Raw genomic sequence first — 27,339 nt, forward strand, 5'->3', positions numbered from 1 at the left:
CATATATAACATGTTGCATTGCTGATTTGGTTTCACCCCGATAAGGCAAGAAAAAATTACTATATAGTAACTAGTGTGAATTAATATAGCAAAGTACAAATTTTTTTGTACATAACAGTAATATTTTCAGCAGTAAGTGAAGAATTAGTTATATTTCCCAGCAAACTAACAACTGCAAATAAAACGAGATGTAATCCCCAAATATAACATAGAAAGACTTCCTTTCTATAGGGAAATACTTGCACTTGTTTTGTTTAATTCAATTATAGGATGCCTTTTGCATGTTATTGAAGCACCAAACACCAAAATACAAAAACATTAAATTAAATACAAGCCAACCAGCCTAATAATAATAATAATAATAATTAATGGAGATCTCCCATCTCCTAGAACTGGAAGGGACCTTGAAAGGTCATCAAGTCCAGCCCCCTGCCTTCACTAGCAGGGCCACGTACTGATTTTGCCCCAGATCCCCAAGTGGCCCCCTCAAGGATTGAACTTGCAACCCTGGGTTTAGCAGGCCAATGCTCAAACCACTGAGCTATCCCTCCCCCCCAATCCACTCCCAGACCTTGTCAAAATGTAATTCACAAGAATAAATCACAGTCATCATGTACGTTACCCCAATCATAAAGGATAAGAACAAATTGGTAAGAATAAAGAAAACAGAAGGGTAGCAGATTGAAAAGCAAAGGGCTGGGTGGCCCAGAAACAGTCAACATGGAAAAGTAGGTCAAATGAAATAAATAAATCTTTCAGCATGCCCTGAAGTCAGCCAATGAGGAATTTTAGCAGACCACCTCTACACAAGAGAGTTTTATAGCTGAAAATCCTCTAAAATGACAGCCCTGCTCCCAGGCCAGTCCCGAATGAAATAAAGAAGTAAGAGAACTAGCCCATGTTTGTCAGGGAGAAATATGGCACACGGCAGTCTTATTCAAATATTCAGTGCCTAAACTACACAGAATGTTAGAAACTGGGGGACTGAGAGGGGAACCTCAATACTGATGCAAAAATGGTAATTAATAAAATATAATTTATTACAAACTGCTCTTTGCCTTTGCTGAATTTCAGAAGATACAGTAACTTATACACATACATGATGCTTGGAGAATAATAGCTTACATGCTTGAGTTTATTAAATAAAATGTTCAGTCTCACTACAGAAACTCCCAGAAAGTCTCTGCTTTTTCTCAGTAAGTGACAGGTACGGAAATAATCATGAAGAATGATGGCCATAAAATTGTACTCAACACCTCCAGGTCACGGTGTACAGACTCTGGAATGAAGCTTTATAACTTCTATTTTGCCTTAATATTCTATATCATGTTAGAAAAATATATCTAAATGTTATTGTGATATTTGATTTGCATAGTGTGTTTGGTAGGAGTCTTTAATTGCTACTGCAGATTGTAATCATGAAAACAGTTTGAACACCAATAAGTGTCTTCTCAAAGAATGGGACTTTCCCCCTTATTAAAGGATGGGAAGAAACTTTTTTTCTAGGATCGCAAAAGATGACCACTTGTATTTGAAAATTCTCTAAGAATAATTTAAGTTTAAAAAGATTATTTTAAAATCTGATTTTCATATAGAAAATAGGAGTGTTTGGACTCAATTAAGAAAGAACATTTCATCTCTTATTAAACACTGATGAATTAAAGGAATCTCAGAAAATAAAATGAATAAAAAAGTTAAAATCAAGTTTAGAGATGTTCTGAGAATTTCCCGCTCCAAAGACAAAAACAATATAACCACAAAGTTGAAGATTTACAACCCTGTTGAAGATGCATACACAAGATTATATATTCATGAGCTGAAGATGTTACTAAGACCATGCCATGCAAGAGCTGAGCCAAAAGTTATTTGGATCCAGCCAAATGCTTGACAGAGGTGTGTCTTCCATCCTCACTGAGACTATGGAAAGAGAGGGGTAATACATCTCTCTGAACTGAGATACCCACTCTTCTGTTTTGCTCTCTTGAAATCATAGAAGAAATTTTGAGAGCATATGCTGGGATGCACACACCCCACACATATGCAAAATGTTGTACATAAGTAAAAAGGTATGAAATACATCTTCTAAAAAAATCTATATCTACATACCCTGTAAATTTACTTAGATCAGCTCCTTCTCCTGCCTTGGTGCTGACTGGCTCATGCAGGGTCATCAGCAGCTCCACCACAATCTCTGGCAAGTTACTGTGAGATAAATTGTCAATCTGCTAGAAAACAATATTAGATACATTTAATGTTTTCATATGAACAGCTTTAATAAGGAAATATTTTAACTCTGAAGGTCTCAATTTCAATTTGTGTTTTTCTGAGGCAACTTCTTTTTCTTTTGTCTGGGCTACCTACTTATCCTTTGAGTTGTCCATCTTAAAATTAAAGGGACACAAGCAACTTAGAAATCACAATTCTTTCTAGAAATATTTTACCAACTGTAATTACAACACCTAAGATTCACCATAAATTAAATATTTCTCTATATTTTCAGTTTCTTTACATTGTGCATTTGACATAACATTATGTATAGTCATTGGGTCTCATGAATAGTCAGTGTTCCTGTTGGGGGGGATGGGAGAAGGCTTCACAGAGGATCAGAGAGAAAAAAACTTTTAAAAAATAGACAAATGTGACTGCAGAAGCATAACAACTTTTAATTCATATTTTGAAATGTATTAGATTTCCAGTTGACAGTGTGGCTTTAAGACAGCATAGTTGACATTACTTGAAAGATTCAGAATAAAAATATCAAACTTTGACTTACCTTATTACAAAATATCCTTATTTGAAGACCTGAATTATCTGACCTATTACTTACTATTTTCTCCTCAAATTCATTACAAGTCATCCACCACTGTTTATGCATTTATAAAGGAAACAAAGTACATTAAAATAGGTACCTGTTTTCCTAAGCAGCTTTCATCCTTAAGCATGTCGTAGACTTTATAAGCTGTATCTCTCTGTTGTGCTATTTCACTATCTCCATGGCTTTCATAGGCAAAATAGGGAAGGATATTTACAAGAATCTTTGGAAAGCAGTCTGCTAGTAGCTGCGGCCAGTCTTTTTCAATCATGTTAGCAATAGATTTCACATCTTCAAACTGACTTCTAATCACCAGGTGTGGAACCAAAACTTTATAACAAGACCTACAGGTAAGCAAATATATTTCCAAATTGTCCTTGAATTACAATGGAATTTTTAAAATACCCTACCTTTTAAATATAATATAGTAGATATAGTTGAGCTGTTGTATGATTATCTAGTTACATCTATAAAATAAATCTCCAGCATTATAGCAGGTAATAGACATGATACATGGAATTAATTTTAAAGACTTAACTACATGCCTTCTAAAGCAAAATCTTACAGTACAAGCAGCAAAATTACATTATTTTGATACTAGATATAGCATGTTTCATGGTTTTAAATAAATCTAATTTAAATGGATTTCACATAAATTTTATGTATAAACCTACCTGTAGAACTCCTCAAGGCTAGAGTAGTTCAAAACAATGTAAGGAAAAGCAGATAGGCTATATCCACTCTCTTTCATTCTCAGCCACTCCAGCACCAGATAGTCTAATTGGGAAGTCATGAAGTCTTCTATACTTTTATAGCCAAAAATGTCCGATACTCTCTCCAAAACCTGTGCAATAAGTAAGGCTGTGAGATAACATGCAGCATATATGTTGTGCTGCAGTACACTGAGCAGTTACGTCTCCAAGCCTCCCTTCTAACATCTTTTTGCTCTTTTAATAGTATTTATATAGTTCAACTTCTAATTAGTACATAGTATGCATTTTTCAGTAGACAGCACTTAGCATTTTACATGTTTTGCGTATGGAAAAACGGACTTTACTTTGTTTGGTTGTGAGCATCTTTAACTGGGTCTAAAATCTAGGGTGGGGGGAGGCAGACAGTCCCAGCAAAGAGGGGTGGGGAATGGATAGGGAATGAGGCGAGGCAGTGAGACTCAGCTGATGAGGTCAGGGGAGGCAAGCCAGATCCTTTCCAGGCCTGTTCCAGCCACTCTGGGTCCCATTCCCTGATGCCTGGCCTGATCCAGAGCACCATGGCAGCGGCTCCAGCCCCTCTGGGTGCTGTTCACTGCATCCTGGCCAGATCCCAGGCATCATAGAAGCTGCTTGAGCCCCAGAAGGTCCCTGTCCCTGCTCCCTAGAACAATCTTAGGCTTTGTGGAAGCAGCTCCAGCACCTCTGGATTCTGTTCTCACCTTCTCCCTAGCCCCTGGGCATGTGTGAATTTATGCAGGGACAGAGCCCCCACAATATTTCTACTGCGGGGGCCCTAGCCTCCCTTACCTGCCTGGTTCCACCATCCCTGGCAAAAATATTTACAGTGCGTGATCCTGATTATAGTTTAGAGATGTCCATGAAAATACAGGAGTTATCACAAAAATGTTAACCTTAGAATTATTGCATATTCTTTATTTTAACACTAGAAACTGTTAAAAACATCACTGAGGTATTTTAGTAAGTAAAAAAATACATCAGCCAGTCTGTTTGCGTACAATGAAAGAGCTGTAAAAATTTTCAGCATTAACTAAATACCCTTTATAGCACTTGTAGCCAATTAGTTTATTTATCATTGTGTTATCTAGTGTTATGGTCAATTCATTTGTTATTTCATATATCATTAATGTGTGCTAAACAGATTTCAGTTGTAGGTATAGATGTAATATAGGATTCTAGAAGTATAAGATTGACAAGTATTTAGGATTGATGAATGCATATTAGGTATATAAGCAAGGCATTGTTGTAATGCAAGGCCTACAGGCTGGGGCCTATAAGATTTTAGCTTCGCCTCACGAGACTGCAGGCATAAGGAGACTTGCCATGAGAGGGTGATCTAAGATTGACTCTATGCCAATAAAACCACAAGATTACTGTAAAAGATGTGCCAATAAGTGATGTTAAGGAAAAATAGACTGCAGTAGACTGCAAGACACCTGGCTGTAACATCACACAAAGTTCTGTTCTGACCGCAGGTTACCCTGGAAACGGGTTGATGTAAAAGTTAATAGGATGCTAATAAGGAAAAGGGGAACTAAGAGAACAACCTATGGAAAGTGAGACACCCCAAAATCTATGGGATATGGAAGTACAGATAAGGAAAAGGAGGTTGGAAACCTCATGCATCTGAATAAGGTCTTAGGTGTGGTCAGAACAAAAATATAAATGAGATTTCCTGGTTAGGTAAAAGTGGGAAGACACCGATGAAAGACCCCCTCTATATGATCACCACTTGAGAGATCCATCAGACTCTACAATATCTGGGGCTATTGCTTGGGATTTCTCAGGTTGTGTAGACATTATATGAGTGTAACATATGATTATAAGTTATAATACAACCAAGACTGTTTACATGTCACTGTGTTTGTGGTCACCGTATTCGTTTTTCGTGTGCTCCTAAGAGTCTCCCAATCTAAAAGAACCATAAAGGATAATTTTCACCATATTAATCTGAAAAACTGTGGCCGCACAGGAGCCGAACTCAGAGGGAGGTAACACAGAACTATCAATCAATTCAATTTAAAATAAAGGGTACACACGACAACTCTGCTTTACTTGTATAATTTATAACCTAACTGTAAGAAGCATTTCTCTTGTATAATGAAAGGTTTCAGAGTAGCAGCCGTGTTAGTCTGTATCCGCAAAAAGAAGAACAGGAGGACTTGTGGCACCTTAGAGACTAACAAGTTTATTAGAGGTGCCACAAGTCCTCCTGTTCTTCTTCTCTTGTATACTTGCCTTTTTTATAAGGTGAGGCTCCAATCCATTTTCTTTCACAGACTGGCAAATAGCAAACAAAGCCTGTTTTTCACACACAGGACTGCAACATAAAACCATGGTTATCAGCATCAGCAGAACTGCTCTTCTATTACACTGCTCATCCAAGAGGTCTTCAGGGCGCATGCCACCACGTGCCTTCATCAATTAAGAATGAAATAATTGTTAAGAACGTTAAATGGGAGCTTCTGAACTCTTACATGAGCTAAAACTTTTTAAACTAAAAACACCCTTTATAACAATGGAGGCAGTATGCTGAGCTCCTGAGATGCATATGGGGAAGGGAATGGATGGCTTAGCAATTCAACTGCCACCTCTCCTCTCCTATGGAACAGCGCTGCTGAGCTATCAAGTCAGTCTTATGCAATCACCTTACTTGGAAGGCTGGTGATTGTAATATGAGCTTGCGAATCCATGCTAAAACAAATAAAAATATGAAAGGATCCTTAAAAATTGGAAGGAAAGTCAAGAAGTCATCATGTGGTGGGAAAGAAGAAAAAATGAAGGATGCAAGAGAGACAACTGCATGGATATCCCTCAACGGAATTCCAATTATCCTACAACATGAATGCAGCTTATCCCTTTCTCTAATTCTCTTGTAACTTTTAAAAGCAAATTTTGGGTTTGTGAAAGTTACTGCACTGAACACTGGAAATATTTCTTTTTACACTACGCAAATACAGCATTCATGGGCACAATCTCTGCAAAGAAAGAGAGAAAAATGTTCTTTTATCATCCATGTACCTCTCAAAGAAGCTGCATAAAATTGAGGTTACTTACTTGTAACTGGAGGTTCTTTGAGATGTGTGGTCCCTATTTGTATTCCACAGATGGCCACACATGTGAACCATGCACCCAGTAGTGTAGCTTGGGGGGAGGGGACAGCGGCCGTTCCCCCACTGAGCACAAGTGGTACCTTGTCAATTTCCTGGTGCCTTTGTACTCACCCGAGGGAGCGATAAAAAAAAAAATGCGCCACCCGCTGCGGTGCTTTTATTTTACTGACCTGGCGGCGCTCTGGGTCTTCGGCGGCGGGACCTTCACTCGCTCCGCGGGTCTTTGGCAGCATTTCCGCGGCGGGTCCTTCAGTGCCGCCGAAGACACCCGGAGCGAGTGAAGGGCCCGCCACCGAAGACCCGGAGCACTGTCGGGTGAGTAATAAAAAATAAAAGCGCTGCAGCGGGTAGTGCCTTTTTTTTTTTAAATCACTCCCCCTGTTCCCTCCCCCGGCTACGCCACTGTATGCACCTGAGTTTGTAGCACGGACAGGAGAGTGACAAGGGAGGTGCCTAGGAAAATATTTTGCCCCTTGTTTCACTAGTCCTGAAAAATGACAGTCTTCTACCAATGACAAAGTTCTAAGAAAATGAAGCATATGGCCCTGAACAGTTACACATGGCTAACAATTAGATCTTATTACCAGATCTCTCATTCCTTCTTGAACTCTGAGGTATACATTCTCAAAGGCCTTTTGCTGGAACTTCAAAGGAAGAGCTTTTGGTAATCCAGAAGAATCTCTCTGTTTCACATCTTGGAACAAACTTAAAATAAAACATGGACAACAATTATTTAACCTAACACTTAATCTTCAGAATTGGTGTATATTTTACATGGTAAATATTAGGATTTCTTTGTTTTGAGGGGCAGAAGGTGGTGTCTGGAGTCCCAATTTTTCAAAGGCCTTGTATTGAGTCAACCCTCCCTCCATCCAAAAATGTTCAGATGGAAGTATGAGGATTTGCTGGGTGGCAGGGAGAGGAATCATTTGAAAGTGTCCAAGTCCCTGTTAACCAGGGAGCAATGGATCCAAACTCTGATCCTCTATCACTGTTGTCTTTACCTCATGGAGCATTGCAAAGATAAATTCATTAATGTTTGTGAAGAGTTCCTCAGAAGCTCCCTTATTTAGGCAAAGGACAAAATCATTGCTTGTCTAGCACAAGGAATCACATTATTTACAGTACTTAGTCTATTTTTTCCATGAAGATAAATATATCTACATGAAGGGTCTACACACAATGGGTTTTACACAAATCTTTACTATAACATATAGTACTGCAAATTTACACAAGTTTTGAAGGCCTCAGTCAATATAAATGGAAGGTGCCACATTGCCTTAAGACATCCAGGTGTTTTTATAGCTTTAAGAACTTTGGGTAGCTACATAGCATGTAAAAGAGAAAAATTGTCTACTATCCTTAAATATACTGATTTAATTATCTAAACAAACTACAAAAAGGTCTAGGTTATCACCTGGTTATTGACTTTGCAGCGAGCATGCAAACTTGATGGTGGCTATCTGCGAGGAAATGTGGGAAAACATCACTCACAGGCAGATCTTTATCGTTTACATTAAGCACAGCCCAATTTGAATGAGGATCAGCCTGAAGAAAATGAACATCTCTTGTTAAATATGTATGGAATTTATACAGAAATGAACACTGGATGTACTTGTTATACTGATGTATGCACTAGCTCTTTCTGCACTACTTTCAAGCAAACATTGAGTATTACACTTACTACACCAGTAATACTCAGACTGAGGCTCAAGAGCCAAAAGTGGCTCTTTAATATGTTACCTGTGGCTCCTTGCAGCACATAACATTAAAGTTATTAATCTATCTGGATGCTTTTACTATGTTATTAGCCAATTAAGTTATTTATTTGCACTAAGTTATTAACTTACTTGCTGTGAGAATAATATATATATAATTAATATAAATATAAACTAAATATTTCACCGTCATACTGTTTAAATATGAATAGTACTTATAGTAAATGAAACAATGAATTCATACTACTGTGGCTCTTTTGGGAAATGTTGATCGCTAATTTGGCTCCTGAACCACTAAGGTCTGAGAATCACGGTATTAAACTAACATCAGATAGGAAAATATGGCTCACCTCAAGTAGGGCTTTCATGCAGTTCAGTAGGGCCACTCTTACCGGAGCCGTACATCTCCCTTCCTTTGTCAAGTGCCTGAAACAGAAGCCATTTAAATACCTATTACAAGCTTAATGTCAGGAAAAAAGTCTTAAGACATTACTCTCTGCTCTTTGTAATTCATTCTTAGATGCTTTTAAGTAATCCTTCTGACCTGATTAGCAAGCATTTCCCCCCCAGTTTTAAAGGACTATTTATTTTCTTGTTTGTGTATCAATATCATAAATACTGCTTGGAAGAGCATTTGTTAATTATTGCCATAAAGCCAACAGGGAGAACTGTCTCTTTTTTCTCTCAGGGCTTGGCTACACTGGCACTTTACAGCGCTGCAACTTTCTCGCTCAGGGGAGTGAAAAACCACCCCCCTGAGCGCAGCAAATTACAGCGCTGTAAAGCACCAGTGTAAACAGTGCCCCAGCGCTGGGAGCAGTGCTCCCGGTGCTGCAAGCTAATCCCCTCGTGGAGGTGGAGTACCTGCAGCGCTCTCCCAGCGCTGGCACGCGACCACACTCGCACTTCAAAGCGCTGCTGCGGGAGCGCTCCCGCGGCAGCACTTTGAAGTTTTGAGTGTAGCCACGGCCTCAGTGAATTCTATTTAATTACCTTAGCAATGGACTAAGGAATTTAAAAAACAACTCAGAATTCAGAAATCACTGCCCCATCATATTGATGTTTGGGTCTAAGTTTACCTTTCAACGTGCCTTTAAACTATCACTTAGTGGCTATGAAGATCTGTGATCTAATTTTAATATAGAACTGGTATCCAAAAAGATTCATGTGGGAGAAGTGTACAGACTAGATAAACTCACAGCACTACTGACAGCTGGCCCCACAGCAGCATCACAACCTTTGAATAGGTCATCAGCCATCAAGCCAAGAAATAGATTACTGCATAAAATAAATAAAACGTACCAAAATGCCCCCACAACAGTTAAAAATTGTCCTTGGACTTCCCCTGTTTCTTCAACATTTGGGTTGGCTTGGCCCAACCCCACTGCTGCAGGAAGTAGATTATTTAGAATTGCTTTACAAACTTCTTGATCTCGACGATACAAGGAACACACATCACTGGGAAAGAAAAAAGAGATAGCTTTAGAAGCCAAACAGGTAGAAAAATCAGACAGTTGCCGAATAAAATATTTTTATTAATATATAATTGATGTTATTTCTTACGAAAGAGGCTTGAGAAGCATGAGAAGATCATCTTCTGGTAACAAATTTTCTTCAGTTGGGAGTTCCTTCAAAAGGACTAAATACTAAGGAATAATTAAAAATAGAACACATTAGTAATATTTTTATATTCACACACAAAAACAAAAGAATAAGGATAAGCATTTTCAATGGCTGTTAAATGCTTTATGACAAATATTTACATCAATATTTATGTCAGTTTTTACATGGTTAGATAATTTGACATTTGTTTCATACAAATGAATTATTTGATGCACAATAATATGGGTAATTAAATCTTATATTTTGGCATATAAACATATCAGTTCTAGTAGTTGGAAAGGAGTTCCTACACTCTGTCCCAGAGAATAAGACTGCACAACCTCCAAGCCACCTGCTAAAGGTGAATACTGAAGGCAGATACCATATGGCCCAGCAATCTAGTGCCTGGTTTCTGACAAATCCTATAAGCTTTGTAAAAAAAATTTAAATCTTCAGAAGCAGACACTATAAGTTCTTCTGAGTGGATGGAGTCCAAGAGAATGGCCACAGAATGTGTGTACGACTCTAAGAGACAGTGTCTATCTACAGAGAGATAACTACTGAATCAAGAAGTTTCTCAATGTCACACTCACCACTTGTAGATGCAGTGATTTAGCAGCATCAAATATACTTTTATCAACTAGCATTAACAGCTTCCGCCGTATGTCAGGTGCTCTGAAGCAGACTGTATGGATTTGTGTTGTAGTTACACATAGACACAAGAACCTCAGAATTTCAAGGAGGAGTAAATCCTGCTTTGTCAAATGTTCTTCAGCTAATGGGCTCATAGCACCTAAAAAAAAAAGTTTCTTGTCAAGTACAAAAAAAAGCTTCTTCTAGGAAAATAAACGTTATATTAAAACATGATAGAGTTATGTGCATTTATCAAGTTAAATTATGTTCTCAAAAAAATGTAAGACTAGCAGCCTTGAAGTCTCTTAGCTACAGAATAGGTACAGTATGGACAGCACCAGCTCAAGCTTTCTCTATCTGGAGTGAGGCCTCTGTTCTAGAGCGACCACCTCTAGAAACAGAAGGGTATTTTGCACTCTTTATATCCAGACATACCCTAGGCCTCTATGCGAAAACTGGCAACCAGGGTATCAATAAAACCATTTGTTATGTGTTTTTTTGTGGACACTTGCCGACTCAGAATTTGGTTGAGACCACAAACAAATTTCCCCGCTTTTTACAAAGCCCACCCAACAAACCTAAGGTGATGACAACTGACTCTATACTACTGACCGGGTCCAAATTTGTGACCTAGAGAGAATGGCTCCATATACATGTCCATTTTCTCTGATGTCCAGAGCTGCTGCCACTGCCACCAACCCCAGTGTTTACTATTATTTATCTAATGGTCTGGAGGAACTAATTCCAGAGGTGCTCATTCAACACAGTGGAATAAGCAGACAAAGAACAGTCTGAGGTATTAGTATAACAAATTGATCTCTCCTCTCCAAAATAAAATAGAAACCATAGTCTCGACTTAGGCATAAGGTGATCATCTTAAGCAAGAATTCAGATCAGATTTCAAAAGAAAACATGATACCACTGCTGGTGCCAAACCAGCCTGGTAGGAAAAAAAAAAATCTGTGTCATGGATAAGGAAAGTGACAACTCTTTTGCAAATCTGGATATGTGAGAAAGCTGACCTTGCCAAAGAGGTGATAGACCTACTCTGCAAGAAAAGAGAGACAATTAAATAGAACCAACTACAACACACAAGAAAATATCCTGGTACTGGGTCTGAAGGGACGCATGGACTAGTGATTAGACCACTGGAGTGGGAATCTGGAGACCTGAGCTCTACTCCCTGCTCTGCCACAGAGTCACTGTATGACCCTGAGCAAGTTATTTACTTTATCTGCTTCAATTTTACCAACTGTAAATGAAGAATAGTAGTTTCCTCCCAAGGCTTTAGTTAATGTTTGTACAACACTATTGAATTGCTAAGACACTATTATTGTTCTGGAGGCAAATGGCTCAGCTACAATCCCAGCTACTGTAATGGTCCAATGTGTTGCCTAACTGTGATGTGAGACAAGTGGGCAGTGTAAGATTGAAAAAAAGCATGTGCCCTACACTTATGCAAACAATTCTGGACAGAAACCAGACTTTCACTTACCAGTTACGTTTTGCATCTCTCCAGACTCATTTGCATCACCGAAGTCAGTGATATAGTGATCATCAAATCGGTCCATGGCTACATGGTTATCTACTTCCATTGCACTCTCCTCAATATCATCTTCCATTAGGTCTACTTCTCCAGCATCACTTGGTTTGCCTGTAAAGACCATCTAACAAAAGCATCACATTCTTGTAAATTTTATTTTTGGTGGCTGAAAATGCAATATAGGTAACAGAACATGGAAACAGACCATCATTTCCTTGTGAATCAAACAGGGTGAGAAAGGACATGGGATGCTAAGATCATGAATTTACTCACTTTAGTAGTGTGCACACCTTGTGGGTGAATGAGTTTTTTAAAATTAATACTTTCTGAGATACAAAATGTGTTCATTTTGCTGTTACCTGTCCTCACATTTTTCCACTTCTCTGTTTCCTCTACCTGTTCCATCATGTCCTAAATCTAGTTCTTTGGGTTAAAGGGTGTCTTCCTGTTACTTGTTTGTATATTGCCTAACACACAGTAGGGTCCTAATCCTTGACAGGGCCCCTTCAGCAGTATTGTAATACACACAATAAATAATAATTATAATTGTAGTTAATCTCATTGAAATCCCTCTTTGCACTTCTATGCAACCTAGCAACTAAAAGTCATCAACTATGAAGCATCATATTTACTTCAGCTTTCTGTGATAAACCCATCTTCTAGTTAGCTGGTGCAGTGTGTGTGATTTGAACTGTTTTCTTTAGATGGTGAGCTCTTTGGGAAAGAGAATGCTTTCTTTTCTGGGTTTCGCAGAATGCCGACTGCATTGTTAGCACTTAAACACCAATGTTACTTTAAAAACTGGCAAACTTCTGATTAAAAAGAAACCAGAGAATGACACAAGGACTCCCCAAATAATTACCGTTCAACCTGACAAGCTAACAGTGGTGCCGCTGGCTGACAAGCTAACAGTGGCGAAACTGTCAGCTTCTCCTCACGCAAAATACTAAGTATGTTATTTATTTGGACTGGACACCCAGCTCAAGGTGCATTGGAAGCAGATGAGGATACAGTTTCAAGGTTTTTACAAAACGTAGTGATGCCACATTCTGTCACCTTGCTACTAAGCGTAGGACAGAAGTGTACATATTTGAAGAATTCAGCATGAATATTTATTTTTCAAGCACCTTTAAAGAGTTACTTTCATAGCAGAAAAATCCTTCATCTTTTCCAAATGCAAAAAAACATTTAACATTAAAAAACAGATGAGCTTAATACAATGAAAAAGAAATGGAAGCAAATTCTTATGTGCTTGCAGCTCCCAGATTTGGCCTTGATTCAGATCTGTTACATGGAGAAGTATTTCTGGCATTTATTATCAAATTAATTACCGAAAAAGCACGGGTAGAAGCTAGTGCAACAGGTGACGCTGTAAGATGTATGGCTGAGAAGTAAGATGTGCGTTTTGACTATCTTAAGAATAAATTAAGCTGTTTGTGGATGTTAAAATAACTGATCAAAAAGCCATAACTACTTTACAATGTGTTTCTATTTTTCATTCACTTAATAAAAGTGGGGGTTATAATTTATTATTTCTATAGCTTTGTCACTGTGCACTTTTCATTCATATAGTATCAAGACAAGGCTTAAATGATATAACTAAATTTTGGACGCAAGATTAGCATAGTTCTTTGAGCAATATTTTTTCATTGTTCACACATGTAGGAATGGTCCACACAAACACTACTAGTTAGAAAGGCCCTTAAGTCTGATATATTTTTATTGCCTAATTTGTTTCCTGTAATAAAAATCACATTCAGTTTGTCTCTGAGTTATTTATACTGTATAAATAATCCTCATGCAAAGAAACACAGCATTTAGATAAAAATACTTACCAGATGTTTGCAAATATCTACAAGATCATTCATCATCTTTGATGTTAACAAACTCAGGAATAAGCCTGATAAGATCTTACTTGGACTGTTCTGTCAGAAAACAAAGTATACAGACCAGTTATCACAGTACACATAACATTCTCTTCTTAGAAAGGAACTGGATTTATTCCCTACTGTGAATTCATTAAAGTAAACAGATAATATTAAAAATACAGGTCCAGATTCCAATATCAGGAGTGTGTCATGCACTACAATTTATCTTGAAAAATCCAAAATGGAACATGTCTGTAAGCAAGTTCAAATATATTACTAATCAAGTAGAAAAGTTTCTTTTCTAAAATGTTGTCATCAGTTTGGCTGGTTTTTTGGTCAGAGAGAGGTACTGTAATCTCTCTCATCTGTGTCATTTTGGATAAGTCACCTTTTTAAAACTCCAATCAGAAAACAAAAAATTGAATATAAATCAAAGTTTTTTTAAAAATATCATGATTTCTTAAAAATGTATTCCTCTTATGTACCTAGTTACTGCATTATCTTGAGGAACAGTCATGGAATGAGTAGAAGCCTCAAAGATATGTAAAAAAAGAAAACATTCTACTAATGTATCTGCAAACAGCAGCTGCATCCTAGTGATGCTATAGTTAAAGCGGAGGAGGATTTCAATATACAATCTTTATTGTCAAGGGTTTTTTGGGGTACAAATATTCATTCCAGGAGCTGTTGCAAGGAGTGGCTACAACTTTAACCTTTACGCTAATGCAACACAGTGTACCTTATGTTGCATTAAACTTTTTTTACTGAATGATAGCTGCAGCAGTAAATATTGTAGCTAAGGTTAGCAGCCTGCGTCCAAGCCCCATTTCAGTCTCTCATAACTTTCTGAAACTCTTTTTGATCAAAAATTGTGCTATGCTTGGTCTCTGCACAGAGATTATTTTAAAAAAACGGGTCACTTGTTTTTGAGCACAGGGAGTTAAAAAACCCCTCTCTCAATTATAAAAATAATTCTGGTATTGTTTTTTTTAATAGTCATAGAGCCAAACTGTGGGGACTGAAATATCCTGCATTGGTTTTGATCTGACAGGTGAACATCTGAAAATTACGCATGGATTACAAGCAGGAGATTTTTTTCTGATGAGTTGAAAAGCTGCACAGCTAAGGAGCAGTTTGCTTCACATGCATGCATAGCTAACTTAGCTGCATAGTGACAAGTTGAGAAGTCCAATTAAATAGAATATTGCAAACAGGAAAATACAGTGGGGGTTGGGTTTATGCTAACACTGCCATTGCCTAGCCTGGCTCTGCAGACTGTGGCACAGTCTGCTAAGGTGAAGGAGAGGGGTTCCCCTCCTGCATATATTAGAAGATGCTGGGATGTACATACAAATGTGTTAAGAACGTACTAAAGTCCTCATCGAAATGAAGTTGACAGAAAGACTCTCATTGACTTCAATGGGCTTTGGATCAGACATTATACTCTCTATAACCAGGCTGGGTCAAGTGCACATTTAATTTTTACCTCATCCTTTGCTGATCATGTAAGCAATGAAAGGGCTAAATAAAGGTTCCTGAAGACTTTGTAAGGTGCGCAGGAGGGAGCCTCATTTCTGATGCACCTCAGGATATCTGAAGCTGGGTGAGGTGCAAAACTGAGTGCCAACTAAGGTGGATAGACGAGAGACTCCCTCTTATAAACACTAGTCATGTCTCACCAAATACTGATTTAGTTATTAAATTTATTCTCACCATTGTCTATTTATTGCTACCTAAAATATCTTTGAATTTCTAGAGAGTAAAGCTCCTTTTTATGTTTTATCTTTTTTGCCTAGGAAATTCCACATAAACGACGAGGGAAATTTTCAAAGGGTCAAATGGAAGTTGGGAGCCTAACAGCCATTTGAAAATCTCCCTGTAAGTGAAGAGAATGTTAAAATTGCATAAATAAGCATTTGAAATTCAGGAAATTCTATGGGCTAAGGTTGCATTGTTGAGGTTCTAAATTCATTCTGGGCTCTGCCCTCTTGTGTTCTACAATACAGTATTTAATTTCATGACAAAACACTAGGCCACACCCTCAGCTGAATCAAATCAGCATAGCTTTGCTGACTTCAATGACTTTACAAAATAGCCTTTAATTACATAATTGTATATGATTTTCAACAACAATAGATTCCTCCCCCCCCCAATGCTTCAACAGAGCTTGTAGCTGACTTAATAGAGCATCATCAATTTATACCAGCTGAAGAACTGGTTCATTATTTCTCAAATATTACACCATACAATTTTTCTATTACTTTAGATATAGGTGTAGGCCCTTGCAGTAACATGTACTACTCTGCATATGCCAGACAGGAATGATTGTAATATACTCTATCAGATATATATATAGTACTGTACTTACTAGAGATTAAGTATAAGAATATAAAAATGGCCATATTGGGTCAGACCAAAGGTCCATCTAGCCCAGTATCCTGTCTTCCGACAGTGGCCAATGCCAGGTGCTTCAGAGGGAATGAACAGAAGAGGTAATCATCAAGTGATCCATCCTGTCGCCCATTCCCAGCTTCTGGCAAACAGAAGCTAGGAACTTCAGAGCATGGTTTTGCATTGGAACAATACTGAATATTTATTAGCACATACAGGCCTCCTAAATTCACAATTCATAGCCAACTGCCTGATCCTCTTAATTGTACCTAAGAAAGAATGTTCTGCTGGTTGGAGAGAGAAGAGAGTAAAAAGTACATACCTTAGTGAGTAGAGAACTTATGTTAAAAAAATACAGTCAAAAAGAAACTGATTGATTAAGATAATGAAATTCATGTAAGCTTAAAATGATAACGATTTAAGATTATGGAAAAAAGTATTTTATATTGTACTGTATTTGAGAAATAGCATGCAATTGAAGACTACTGTAAAGCATGCTCATAAGGCGGTAGAGTTGAAGTTGCATATTATTGCCTTAACTTCGGCATTTCCTGATATAACTGTGCAACTTTAATGTTCTAATAGTTTTTTTCCCTATGCAATACATAATTCAGTAAATATGAAAGAGATAAACATCTCAGAAGCTTGCAAAATACATTATTATTGCTTTTTGAAAGTTACAATTAAGTTAGATATCTATTACAGAATAAAAATAATGGACAAACATTATTTTAAATATCCTACCTTGGTACAATTACATAAGCAGTTGGTACATTGTGTTATCAAAGTCCTCAACAAGATGATCCTAGAGTCTTCATTAGGTTTACTTTTAGACTGAGAAATGCTTTCTCCAACATAATGCATGAGAGACTATTAAAAACAGAAATACAAATACAATGTAGTGAAAATCTCTCAATCACATATTTCCCTTATTTGACTGCATGCACGCACATACACACAGACATATGTGGTTCTGCTGCACATTTAAGCTTCACTATTCAGATCATGAGTTAGTAGTTTTGGGGTGGAAGGTTTGCTTTTTTTTTCCATTTTAAACATTCATTGCTCTCTACAAGTGATGAACTGACCACACAGACCTGATGGAAATTCAAATTTTCTAATCACCAAAGAAAAACATGGCATTTCTCCATATTGCTCTGATATTGTGCTTCAACTCTGAAGCAAGGCACCACCTCTAGTCATAAAAAGATAATTCAATCTCCATGTGTGTTCAGTCTTTGACCTATTAGCTCAGATTCCCAACAAAGAAGTTAAACAGTTTTATTAGAGATGGACAAATTTATTAGAGCGGTGCCACAAGTACTCCTGTTCTTCTTTTTGCGGATACAGACTAACACGGCTGCTACTCTGAAACCTGTTATTAGAGATGGTGGCTTTATATATACATGGCTACTAGGGAATTAGAGCAGGACTACCAAATAAATTCAGATAGTCAAACTGCTCTCAGTGACTAATTCACTACCAATATGGATAGAACTGCACAAGTGACCTAGAGGTGAAGGGTGCCATTAACTTATTAACAAACCCTTTAGCTATCTGGACCCTGATCATTTTGATTTTTTATATTTTCCCAAAAGCAAGTAGGCAAAATTTTAATAAGTAGAATATCTTCAATTGCAAAATAATTGTAGTTTTAGTAGTGTATATGTAATTTTAGTTATGCCTAGTTTCCATTACAGTTTAAAAAAGAAAATTCTATAAATTTGTTTAGTAATAGTGAGAAAACTAGTCCCTATAAATTAAATATGCATTGAATCCTGTCACCTACTGTGATTTGTTAAGCAGAAACCAGCAGAAACAATTGCTTTATGTTTTGAAAATATGAAAATACTCATTTTTAATAATTATTCATAATTTTAAAGTTATTGAATATTGTTTTCTTTACCGTTATCAAACGCACATTATTACTAACCTTAGCTTTATGGAACAATTCTGATTTACATGCATCCTCTTCAGCTAATGTGCCAGCATAGCAATAGCAGCTAAGAACACCAGTCAAGAGACTGACACATCGGACTAGGTGTTCTGCAGTAGTAGACTTGGAACAAATCTAATACATAATATAAATACATCATACATTTTACATTAAATGGTGCTTCGGCAGCTTACAGAGCTATTAATGGTTCTTTTAATGCTTTAATGTTTATTACATTAATACTTCTCTTTTATACTGCACTGCCTTTCAACAAAGGATCACAAAGAACTTTACAAATAGCTTCATTACACTCCTGGAAAATAGGTAAGTATTTTTATCTGTAATTTAAAGATGGGCAGATGTAGGCACAGAAGTTATGTGATTTGCTCAAGACCATTGGCACACCCAGGAATAAGCCAGTTCAAGAAGAACAGTAATATACTAACAACCGTGCAACCTTATCTAAGGAATTGGAACATTTAAAAATTACAATTCTTTTTCTTCCCAGGCACAAGCTGATAGTCACCACTAAGGTGAAACCCTGGCTCCACTGCCACCAATGAGAGCTCTAACATTTACTGAATTGGACTTCACCTGAGGTGTTTAATTTGGTACTTCAACAAAACTCTGAATTATGGAGGGCAGAAATTGTATGGAAGGAGAAAATGGCCAAACTTGTAATTTTATGTATACTTCTCAGTTTGCAGATCATGTAACTATTTCCCATGTAACTTGTTTCGGGTATTCTGAAGAGCATTATAGGGAAACAAACATTTGTCTACTTCATTTTGTAGGAAATATTAAAAATTATCTGCAATTCAATTTTAACAGGAAAAGTGCTAAAGTTCAAGGAAAAAAACATGCTCTGTGACTTTAAAATACAGAAATAAGCAGAACAAACGTGGACTTCAATAATCATTTCTAACTCACCTCAGAAGAGTAGCTGTTTAAAAGCTGTTCTGACACCACTAACAGACAGTGCTCCAGTGTTTCCCTATGGTTTTGGTTGACAGCAAGTCCTGAACCAGACAGATTTTTATCTGCAATGTTCACTGCAAGGCTGGTGAAAACAGCCATTTCATCAAAAGTTGTTTGTAGATACAGCTCTTCAATTTCCAAAAAACTGACTTCTCCTTTGTCTTGTGTGTGTTGCACACTTGAAGAAAAACACATTACTCTTATTGTGACATCCTGTTTTAGAACCTGTACCTTTAAAACCATTATTTAAACACAAGAAAGATAAACAGAAATAAAATGAAATTTTTATTTGTGCTTCTAGTCATTTCTTGTGCTCTCTCATTTCTCAGATGAATCTCACTAAGGAATGGTTACTTACTATTTTAATCACAGTCTGAGATGATTATCAAGATGAATCTATATTGTAGATCAGTGGTTCTCAATCAGGGATCCAGGGCCGCTTTGGGGGGCCACAAATAGGTTTCAGGGGGGCCAGTGTTAGAATCCCTGGGACCCAGGGCAGAAAGCCGAAGTCCCACCATGTGGAGCTGAAGCCCGGGGCCCTGAACCCTGCCACCTGGGGCTGAAGTCAAAGCCTGAGCAACTTAGCTTTGCTGGGCCCCCTGTGGTGTGGGGCCCTGAGCAATAGTTCTGCTTGTTACTCTCTAATGACAGCTCTGTCTTTTATATGCAGAAAATAATTGTTGCGGCACAGGTGGGCTGTGGAGTTTTTATAACATGTTGGGGGGGGTGCCTCAGAAAGAAAAAGGTTGAGAACTCCTACTGTAGATGAAATGTGCTCACAACTTTGGTGTGTACCCTTGGAGCATTCTGGAAAGCAGTGTTCATCAAGGCAGTGTGCGCCACCTCCCTATGTACCCCCCACAGCACCCAAGGACATACAAAGGGGAAGCATTTGGAGCTGTGTCCAACTCCTTCCACTAATCAAGTTTTAAGACTGTAAAGTAATGGGGAAGAAGGGTGGGTACCGTGGACCATGAGAGTAATTTCTAATTAGTTGGGGGCTTTTTTAAAGGTTTTTTTTTTTTTTTGCAATTGTTTACTAAGATATATTACTGGTAAGAAAGATGTTATGTAACATCTTCAGGGAGGAGATGTTGTCTTCATACCTATCTAAAGCACCTAACCAGACTGTAGATGCTCTATATTTACAATGCCCAAAAGTGTGCTAAATACCTTATAGAAATGAACATTAAAAGATATGAGAGAGACAGGAAAACATGTGTTCCATATCTTCAGTGCTTGCTGGAATGGCAAAAACCTGTAATGCTACCTGAGCCAAGTAGGGGGAATACAGAATATCAAGAGGATATGGACTACAGCTAAAAAAAACCTGGTTCAACCCTAAAAATACTGCCCCTAAATATGAGGAACATACTACCTATATTGATTAATTTTAAACATACCACTCAGTAGCATTTCGGAAAAAGTTCATTGCAGCTCTGCAGTTCTTCATAGTCAAGCTCACAAGAATTGTCTGCAGCACTAGATGAGGAAAATCACTGTAAAGAAAATATATATTTTTTTAAAAAACAGAGATGAAATTTAGGTGAGAAACATCTCTACTTATTAGGTGATTATGACTCCGAACTTCATATCTCAAATCTAACCTTAATTTTACATTAGAACAGGACTAGGTATCAGGACTCCTGAGTTCTATATAAACTACTCCTGAGGGAATGCTACACCAAAAAATTAAAACTTCTGTGCCAAAAAAATAAAACTTCTGTGCACAATATTTTAAAGTTGTGCAAACTTTATTTGTCAATAAATAAATGTGGAGGCTCCAGCATAGCAGTGGGGAGCACAGGCCACTGGCTGCAGAGAGGTGGGAGATCACCCTGCAGCTCCCCCTAGGGACATGGACTCGGTGGTGTGGCTGCACCCGACCCTGACACAGTGCAAGGGTTGGGTCTGCCCCAGAAACACCCTGAGGCCCTGCCCCTCCGCACCAGGTGCAGGCAAGTAGGCTCAGCCTGGCAGGATCCCTAGTCTGGAAAGGCTTAGTGTGGGGGATCCAGGTGTGGGGTGAGAGGGTCCTGTGTGGGGCAATCTGGATGCGGGTGGATCAGTGGGAGGTCCAGGTGCAGTTGGGATCTGGATGCACAGGAGCAATGGGACTCTGCAGCGGGTTCTAGGTGAAGGTGCTTGGGGCTCAGCAGGGTGGGTCTGGGTGTGGGGCTCTGCACGTGGGGGGCTCAGGGGGGGGGGGGGGAGAGTCTGGGGTCCAGGTCCAGCTGGCTGAAGCTCAGTAGGGTGGGGGACAGGGGGGCTTGTTGGGGTGGTCCGGGTGCAGTGGGGGTATGGCTCATCAGGGTTCAGGGGGCAGTCCTGGGGCTGGGGTGGGGGGCTGGATGTGGGGGGAAAGGGCGGGGCTCAGCAAGGGGGATCCAGATGCAGGGAGTGAGGCTCGGCAGGGTGCGAGTTAGGGTGTGGGGGACTCATGGGAGGGTTCTGGGTCGGGGGGCTGAGGCTTAGCGGGAGTCTGGGTATGGGGGGGGTCTGGTTGCACGAGGGTTGGGTGATCGGGGAAGCAGCTCCCCATACAGTGACCCTTCCCCCCACGGCTGAGGAGTGATGGGGGCAGAAAGCGGTATGGGGTGGAGTTTCCGGCAGCCAGGGGAGATTTCTGGGGATGGGTCTGACCCGGACATGGCCACTCCTTGCAAGGGAAGATCGAGTCCCATCCTCTCCTACCCCCAGCCCAGCCGGGACTAGCAGCTGAGCCTGGCACAGGGCAGGAGCCACCAGCCAGGTCTTCTCCAGTCCTGCCCCACAGTGCTCTACCTCTCTGCCAGCTGCTCTGGGTGCCTAAAATGATGTGCCCACGCTGCTGGAACTTTGTTTCCCAGTCAGAAAGTCATTTTTCTGTGCAGAAGCAAAGAAATCTGCAGGGGACATGAATTCTGTGAGCATGCAGTGGCGCAGAATTTCTCCCAGGAGTAACACATCTATGCCAGACTCGCTGTGTGACCTTATGGAAGTCACCATCTCGGTCTCAGTTTATCCGTTTGTAAAAATGGATATACTACTTATCTACCTCCCTCCCCCAAAGTGGTATTAATAAGCTTAATTATGATTGTAAAACATTTGGTGATCCTCTCATAAAAGGTGCTAAATGTGCAGTAATATTAGTTATTTACCAAAAAAAATCATGTATTAACCTAATGTTTTAAAAAGCAAGAAACCTTAAAATGCATGCACTGTCTGAAGCTAACACTTGAATAACTAAAAACTTGGATTATAATAGCACATTAGTTATACCAAGCAGCATCAGGGTTAATATTATCACCTGCTAAATAGAGTAGTTTGATTCCAGTCATTCCTAAAATTGAAACATCAAGCTACAAAACTTCAGGTATAAGTAGTGCAGGTAATTTTCACCTAACAGCAGTTTTATAAAACAAGTATTTTTTTTTCATTTGAGTAAGGAAAAATTAATGATTTCCAGAACAAGTGTTTTATGATACCCTACAGAAAGTTAACACACAGATTTATAAACTCTATCAAAATATTAGCAACATATGAAGACTTTGATAATTCATTTTTTCCCATCTGCTTTTTTTAATGTTATGTGTTGTGTTTATACACAGAGCGGATTATACTCCAAGTTGTTACCTGCATAGCACAGGGGGTAACTCAATACATTCTTCCATCTTCTCTTCCAAATGACAGAACAGTAGCCATTTCATTATTGCTTCTTTTAACACGTACCCTGCATTTCCTTCACAATTATTCTGCACCATTCCTACTTTCAAAGTTTCTGGTACTACATAGGCAGTCATTGCTAATGCCAAGCAACGTGCAGCAGGACTACAACAAAACAGAGCAAAGAACAGCTTGTGGGAAATCATAATTAAATATATATTCCACTATTATCATTATGAGGCAAAGTCTTTATTTCTGGATCTTGGACAGCTCTGAGAATATTGTCAAATGCATAAATAAAATACTTAATAAGCATGCATATTAAAAATTCCTTTATAAGAATACTCACTCTGCATGCATTTTCAAACCCATATTTTAGACAATAGATTCCATTTGTCTATTTTGCGAACGGGGGCTGCTAACAGGGAGTTTCGCAAGGGAGTTCTCCAGGTGAAGGAGGAGCAATACAGCACCCTTTTGGGGTAAGTGACTGTAGTGTGTGTTTGTTTGTGTTTGAGGGTTACTTGCTGTGTGCTGAGCTTGTGTTTGTCAGTCTGTTTGTTTGTTTTGGTTGTTTGAAGGACCGTGTGCTGTGGCTGGCAGCTGGAAGCTGTGAGCTTCAAAGGAAGGTTTGAAAGCTAAAAGCCTCTGGTAAGTGGCTGAGCCTTAATCAGTGGGCGGGGCATTCATACAGGCCAGGGCTTTATAAAGCAGCGCACAAGCGACCAGGGTTTTTTTTTTGCAAACAGGGGCTGCTAACAGGGAGTTTCGCAAGGGAGTTTGGAAGGGGAGCAGGAAGGGGGCGAGGGTCCCTTGCCGGTTCTATCTGTTTTCTCTTTATTCCCCTTAATACCTATAAACCAACTACATTCAAAACTTCTTGCTTAAACAACCCTTTCAGCCGACAGGGGGCTGCAGACGGGAGTTTGACAGAGGGAGGCTTCCGATGGTTAGGAAGACCCGCAACACCTGTGCCAGCACTGCTTCTGTCTCCTCCACCTGTGCCTGTAGCCAGACAGAGCGCCTGAGCATGGATGCTTCTACCCAGATCCTGGTGTGGTTTTGCAGAGACTGTAACTTGCAATTTCCACTTACTGATATCCAGGCTAGGGGGACCATCCAATGTGAGAGGTGCCTGCTGGTGGAATCTCTCAGGCAGCAGGTGGGAGAGCTACAGGAGGAGGTGGCTAGGTTGAGGAGCATCCGAATCCACGAGCAATTCCTCGACAGTGTCCATGTGGAGACAGCTGAGGTAGCTGTCCCAGTACACAGGACTGCTGATACACCACCGGTGGAGGAGGAGATGGCCCAGGGTGGACACTGGCAGCTGGTTACTTCTGGCAGCAGGCAGTGCTCCACCCCTGCTCCGAACCCTCCTGCCGTGGTAATAGGTAACCGTTATGCTCTTCTTGATACAGGAAAGAAGGAATCACTCCCTACACTAAAGGAGGAGAAGCCTTGTACCCCTAAGGCTGGGAGGTCTGCTGCCACCACTGCGAATAGGAAACGTAGGGTAGTGGTGGTCGGAGACTCTCTGCTGAGGGGGACGGAGGCGCCCATCTGTCACCCTGACATTTCATCTTGGGAAGTATGCTGCCTGCCGGGAGCCCGTATCCGAGACGTTACGGAGGCATTGTCGAGGATTATCCAGCCCTCTGACTACTACCCCATGCTACACATCCATGTGGGCACAAATGATACTGCACGGTGTGACACTGAGCGGATCAAGAGTGACTACAGGGCTCTGGGAGTACGGGTGAAGGAGTTTGGAGCGCAGGTGGTATTCTCTTCAATTCTTCCTGTCAAAGGTAGGGGCCCGGGCAGAGACAAATGCATCATGGAGGTGAATGCCTGGTTGCGAAGATGGTGGCGCCAGGAGGGCTTTGGCTTCCTAGACCACGGGATGCTATTCGAGGAAGGACTGCTAGGCAGAGATGGCGTTCACCTTTCGAGGAGGGGAAAGACCCCATTTGGACACAGACTGGCTAACCTAATGAGGAGGCCTTTAAACTAGGTTCGACGGGGACAGGTGAGCAAAGCCCACAGGTAAGTGGGGAACATGGAGACCGGGGAGATGGGTCGGAAACGAGAGGGAGTGTGGGCTATATTGTCAGAGAGAAAGGAGGGTCAGGACAAAACTGGGAGGAAAGATCAAACCAGTATCTTAGATGCCTATATACAAATGCGAGAATTATGGGGAATAAGCAGGAGGAACTGGAAGTGCTAATAAATAAATACAACTATGACATTGTTGGCATCACTGAAACTTGGTGGGATAATACACATGATTGGAATGTTGGTGTGGATGGGTACAGCTTGCTCAGGAAGGATAGACGGGGAAAAAGGGAGGAGGTGTTGCCTTATATATTAAAAATGTACACACTTGGACTGAGGTAGAGATGGACATAGGAGACGGAAGTGTTGAGAGTCTCTGGGTTAGGCTAAAAGGGGTAAAAAACAAGGGAGATGTCATGCTAGGAGTCTACTACAGGCCACCTAACCAGGTGGAAGAGGTGGATGAGGCTTTTTTTAAGCAACTAACAAAATCATCCAAAGCCCAAGATTTGGTGGTGATGGGGGACTTCAACTATCCGGATATATGTTGGGAAAATAACACAGCGGGGCACAGACTATCCAACAAATTCTTGGACTGCATTGGAGACAACTTTTTATTTCAGAAGGTTGAAAAAGCTACTGGGGGGAAGCTGTTCTAGACTTGATTTTAACAAATAGGGAGGAACTCGTTGAGAATTTGAAAGTAGAAGGCAGCCTGGGTGAAAGTGATCATGAAATCATAGAGTTTGCAATTCTAAGGAAGGGTAGAAGGGAGAACAGCAAAATAGAGACAATGGATTTCAGGAAGGCAGATTTTGGTAAGCTCAGAGAGCTGATAGGTAAGGTCCCATGGGAATCAAGACTGAGGGGAAAAACGACTGAGGAGAGTTGGCAGTTTTTCAAAGGGACACTATTAAGGGCCCAAAAGCAAGCTATTCCGCTGGTTAGGAAAGATAGAAAATGTGGCAAAAGACCACCTTGGCTTAACCACGAGATCTTGCATGATCTAAAAAATAAAAAGGAGTCATATAAAAAATGGAAACTAGGACAGATTACAAAGGATGAATATAGGCAAACAACACAGGAATGCAGGGGCAAGATTAGAAAGGCAAAGGCACAAAATGACCTCAAACTAGCTACAGGAATAAAGGGAAACAAGAAGACTTTTTATCAATACATTAGAAGCAAGAGGAAGACCAAAGACAAGGTAGGCCCACTGCTTAGTGAAGAGGGAGAAACAGTAACAGGAAACTTGGAAATGGCAGAGATGCTTAATGACTTCTTTGTTTCGGTCTTCACCGAGAAGTCTGAAGGAATGCCTAACATAGTGAATGCTAATGGGAAGGGGGTAGGTTTAGCAGATAAAATAAAAAAAGAACAAGTTAAAAATCACTTAGAAAAGTTAGATGCCTGCAAGTCACCAGGGCCTGATGAAATGCATCCTAGAATACTCAAGTAGCTAATAGAAGAGGTATCTGAGCCTCTAGCTATTATCTTTGGAAAATCATGGGAGACGGGAGAGATTCCAGAAGACTGGAAAAGAGCAAATATAGTGCCCATCTATAAAAAGGGAAATAAAAACAACCCAGGAAACTACAGACCAGTTAGTTTAACTTCTGTGCCAGGGAAGATAATGGAGCAAGTAATTAAGGAAATCATCTGCAAACACTTGGAAGGTGGTAAGGTGATAGGGAACAGCCAGCATGGATTTGTGAAGAACAAATCATGTCAAACCAATCTGATACCTTTCTTTGATAGGATAACAAGCCTTGTGGATAAGGGTGAAGCGGTGGATGTGGTATACCTAGACTTTAGTAAGGCATTTGATACAGTCTCGCATGATATTCTTATCGATAAACTAGGCAAATACAATTTAGATGGGGCTACTATAAGGTGGGTGCATAACTGGCTGGATAACCATACTCAGAGAGTTGTTATTAATGGTTCCCAATCCTGCTGGAAAGGCATAACGAGTGGGGTACCGCAGGGGTCTGTTTTGGGACCGGCGCTGTTCAATATCTTCATCAACGACTTAGATATTGGCATAGAAATTACGCTTATTAAGTTTGCGGATGATACCAAACTGGGAGGGATTGCAACTGCTTTGGAGGACAGGGTCATAATTCAAAATGATCTGGACAAATTGGAGAAATGGTCTGTGTTAAACAGGATGAAGTTTAACAAAGACAAATGCAAAGTGCTCCACTTAGGAAGGAAAAATCAGTTTCACACATACAGAGACTGGGGAAGAGACTGTCTAGGAAGGAGTATGGCAGAAAGGGATCTAGGGGTTATAGTGGACCACAAGCTA

At 39.8% G+C, this 27,339-nt stretch overlaps 1 protein-coding gene across 5 annotated transcripts in view; it reads right to left on the reverse strand.

Moving 5' to 3' along the window:
- The window catches only part of ATM (ATM serine/threonine kinase), a 119,505-nt gene that overhangs the window by 52,987 nt on the left and 39,179 nt on the right, over positions 1-27,339 (reverse strand). For 4 of the 5 annotated variants that reach the window (XM_065581473.1, XM_042855012.2, XM_042855009.2 and 1 more), the window contains exons 11-27: positions 22,944-23,138; positions 20,732-20,827; positions 19,278-19,503; positions 18,345-18,482; positions 17,156-17,281; positions 13,988-14,077; positions 12,105-12,276; positions 10,570-10,769; positions 9,938-10,020; positions 9,677-9,832; positions 8,725-8,800; positions 8,074-8,204; positions 7,241-7,361; positions 5,782-5,958; positions 3,487-3,656; positions 2,910-3,156; positions 2,107-2,225 (exon numbers count right to left, since the gene is read on the reverse strand). In XM_065581473.1, the coding sequence (XP_065437545.1) occupies positions 2,107-2,225; positions 2,910-3,156; positions 3,487-3,656; positions 5,782-5,958; positions 7,241-7,361; positions 8,074-8,204; positions 8,725-8,800; positions 9,677-9,832; positions 9,938-10,020; positions 10,570-10,769; positions 12,105-12,276; positions 13,988-14,077; positions 17,156-17,281; positions 18,345-18,482; positions 19,278-19,503; positions 20,732-20,827; positions 22,944-23,138 (2,523 nt within the window). The remainder of the gene's footprint in view (positions 1-2,106; positions 2,226-2,909; positions 3,157-3,486; positions 3,657-5,781; positions 5,959-7,240; positions 7,362-8,073; positions 8,205-8,724; positions 8,801-9,676; positions 9,833-9,937; positions 10,021-10,569; positions 10,770-12,104; positions 12,277-13,987; positions 14,078-17,155; positions 17,282-18,344; positions 18,483-19,277; positions 19,504-20,731; positions 20,828-22,943; positions 23,139-27,339) is intronic. The other variant, XM_042855008.2, reaches the window with a different exon arrangement.

This window comes from Chrysemys picta, chromosome 1, assembly GCF_011386835.1.
Source record: "Chrysemys picta bellii isolate R12L10 chromosome 1, ASM1138683v2, whole genome shotgun sequence".
NCBI classification, from domain to species: domain Eukaryota; kingdom Metazoa; phylum Chordata; order Testudines; family Emydidae; genus Chrysemys; species Chrysemys picta.